Here is a 2,299-nt window from a genome sequence, read left to right on the forward strand (position 1 = left end):
GATTTTTCACGCGAAATATGCGCGTGCGCGCAATAAGTTGTCACACACAAATCAAAACAACCTGTTGCATGCAGGCTACCAGACACCCACATGTTAAATATATTCATTCTTCTACATATCTGGATGCACAAAAATATTGATTTATGTAACATCACATCATGAATATACATACTTCAAGAAATTTTATACAAGCTCCATGCAGTTTACTTCAGTTTTCCAGAGCGAGCAGGGTACAGATCGCAGGCACACAATATGCAAGTAATAAGCACTCACCATTTATTTTATTGATCGTAGCATATAGAAACTCAAAACATGTAGCAATATGCAAAACGCATACAAAGCAGACACTCAGTACAACAAAGCCAAAACACTAACTACATTTAGTTGTGGTTATTCTCCCAGAATTGAGCTTGGAGCCAATCAATTGTCCCCTTTTGCACCTGGAATGCCTTGGCCAAGACATCATCTGAGATCGGTGGCTTTGATCCAAAAACCGCATTTGCGATGGTAATAGCCCCAGGGTTCTGGCTGCTGAGCGCGGCAATAGCAACTGCTGGCTTGTGAGGATTTGGGTTGAACTGGAAGTGGATGAGCCCTTGTGGGAATACAAACACATCACCCTTGTTGAGAACCTTGGCAAACAGTTTGTTTGGGTTGGAGGTGACAAATCCGACGTACAGGGTCCCCTCGAGCACGGTGAGGATCTCTGTGGCTCGTGGGTGGGTGTGTGGTGGATTCTGACCTAACGGCGCATAGTCAATGCGGGCCAATGAGATGCCCAGTGTGTTGAGTCCAGGCAACTGCATGACATTGATCAAAGTGACATTGGATCCAACCTTGCTCTTCGTGGTGTCCATAGGCTTATCAAGGTTGGCTGCCTTGAAGAAGTCATCTGCGTTCACGGCCATGGGATCCTTGCAAACAAATCCATTGACCTTCACTGCAAATATAGATGAAAGAAAATTGGTAAACACATATTAGAAATTATTGGAGGCAGTAAATAAAGATGCTTTTTGTATGTAGATGTATGTTAACAAATGATTTTTTTGTGATCATAGATTTGGTTAAGGAACACATAATGATTTGAAGCAACTGCGTTCGTACCAGGAGAGTGTATGTCGGCAACACAAAAGTCCTGGAGCGGGCCAGGGTCGGAAGCAATGGCTTGAGAAGTGACCATTGCTAGAAAAGCTGCGAGCAGAAAGTAGGAGGCAGCCATTTGAGTTTGTCTCAGCTTTTGTGTTTGAGCTCTGAAGTAGACTATTCAGCTGCTTGTGATGGTGTATGTCTTGTTGATGCTTTGAGCATGGAGATGGTGGGCTTATATAGGCTGCCACAGAAAGTGGCAACATGAAGTTGACGACTGAACTAGTCTCGCTATGTTGAACGTACCAAAACAGAAGAAACGGTCTCTGGCTGCTAGAAGCTGATGATGAAACAACGCAATAAAAATTTAAAGCCGGTAACTAATTCCTTGATGTGTAGTGGTTTAATTATTTGTTAATTGTTACCACGCAAGGTACTGCTGCTGATACGGTTCAGAAAGAAAGCGCCCTCGTCCATTATTTACTTAACTAACTGCCACAGAAAAGTTGAAATATGGAGGTGATCAACTTTCTAAAGCAAACTGACAGGGTCACACGATATGAGCCCTGCATAGGCGCGTAGTTGGTGCACTATGATAGTTGTGAAAACTAGAAAAATGGTATGGTGCATCCCGGTCAATCTGTGCTTGCACACACACATACGTACAGAAAGAGTCGACAGTGCAAAGGTGTTTATTTTTAGATTAATTCACTTTGTATACTCATACAATAATCAGTCTCCCTATCGTCATTCATGATCACCTCATCTTTTTTACTTTTGAGTTGATCAGGCACGGCTTCTATCGCTACTAGATAAGAAACAGTTATCTGCCTATTCAACTCCTTGACTTGTTCATATCACACACATATCATCACACCCGTATAGGAAACTGCTGTTTAATTTAGGCCAAGTATTCGGGCGTTGCTAAGTGGTTTATTTGCTATGACTTAAGAACTGCAGGATCAGGTGATGGCTAATAATGCTCTAGAAGCATAGATCATTATTTAAAATACTGATCAGTACTAGATAATACAAAAAGTATTTTGCATTAAATCTCAAAACCATGAACAGATGTCTATCCACATAATAATTATTTCTCCGTTAATCTTAATATACTGGTTTTAACTTAAAAAGAAAACATGATCACCAACTTTTTGTTTACTGAGTCTATGCTTGATACTTTATTAGTGTATGGTGGGACGGCTGCTGCTTA

At 41.2% G+C, this 2,299-nt stretch overlaps 1 protein-coding gene across 1 annotated transcript; it reads right to left on the bottom strand.

Moving 5' to 3' along the window:
- Positions 1 to 253: 253 nt before the first annotated feature.
- Positions 254 to 1,306, bottom strand: LOC117861282 (germin-like protein 8-5). The gene is made up of 2 exons (XM_034744810.2): positions 1,105 to 1,306; positions 254 to 940 (listed from the first exon to the last, which is right to left on the bottom strand). Exons 1-2 carry the CDS (start codon positions 1,217 to 1,219, stop codon positions 381 to 383), a joined length of 675 nt encoding a protein of 224 aa, XP_034600701.1. The 5' UTR covers positions 1,220 to 1,306; the 3' UTR covers positions 254 to 380.
- Positions 1,307 to 2,299: the final 993 nt, after the last annotated feature.

This window comes from Setaria viridis, chromosome 6 (assembly GCF_005286985.2).
Source record: "Setaria viridis chromosome 6, Setaria_viridis_v4.0, whole genome shotgun sequence".
Classification (NCBI taxonomy): Eukaryota; Viridiplantae; Streptophyta; class Magnoliopsida; order Poales; family Poaceae; genus Setaria; species Setaria viridis.

Coding starts and splice junctions, on each gene's coding strand:
- LOC117861282 (XM_034744810.2), bottom strand. CDS start 1,219: ATGGCTGCCTCCTACTTTCTGCTCGCAGCTTTTCTAGCAATGGTCACT. Junction 941..1,104: donor TGCCGACATACACTCTCCTG/GTACGAACGCAG, acceptor CTATATTTGCAG/TGAAGGTCAATGGATTTGTT.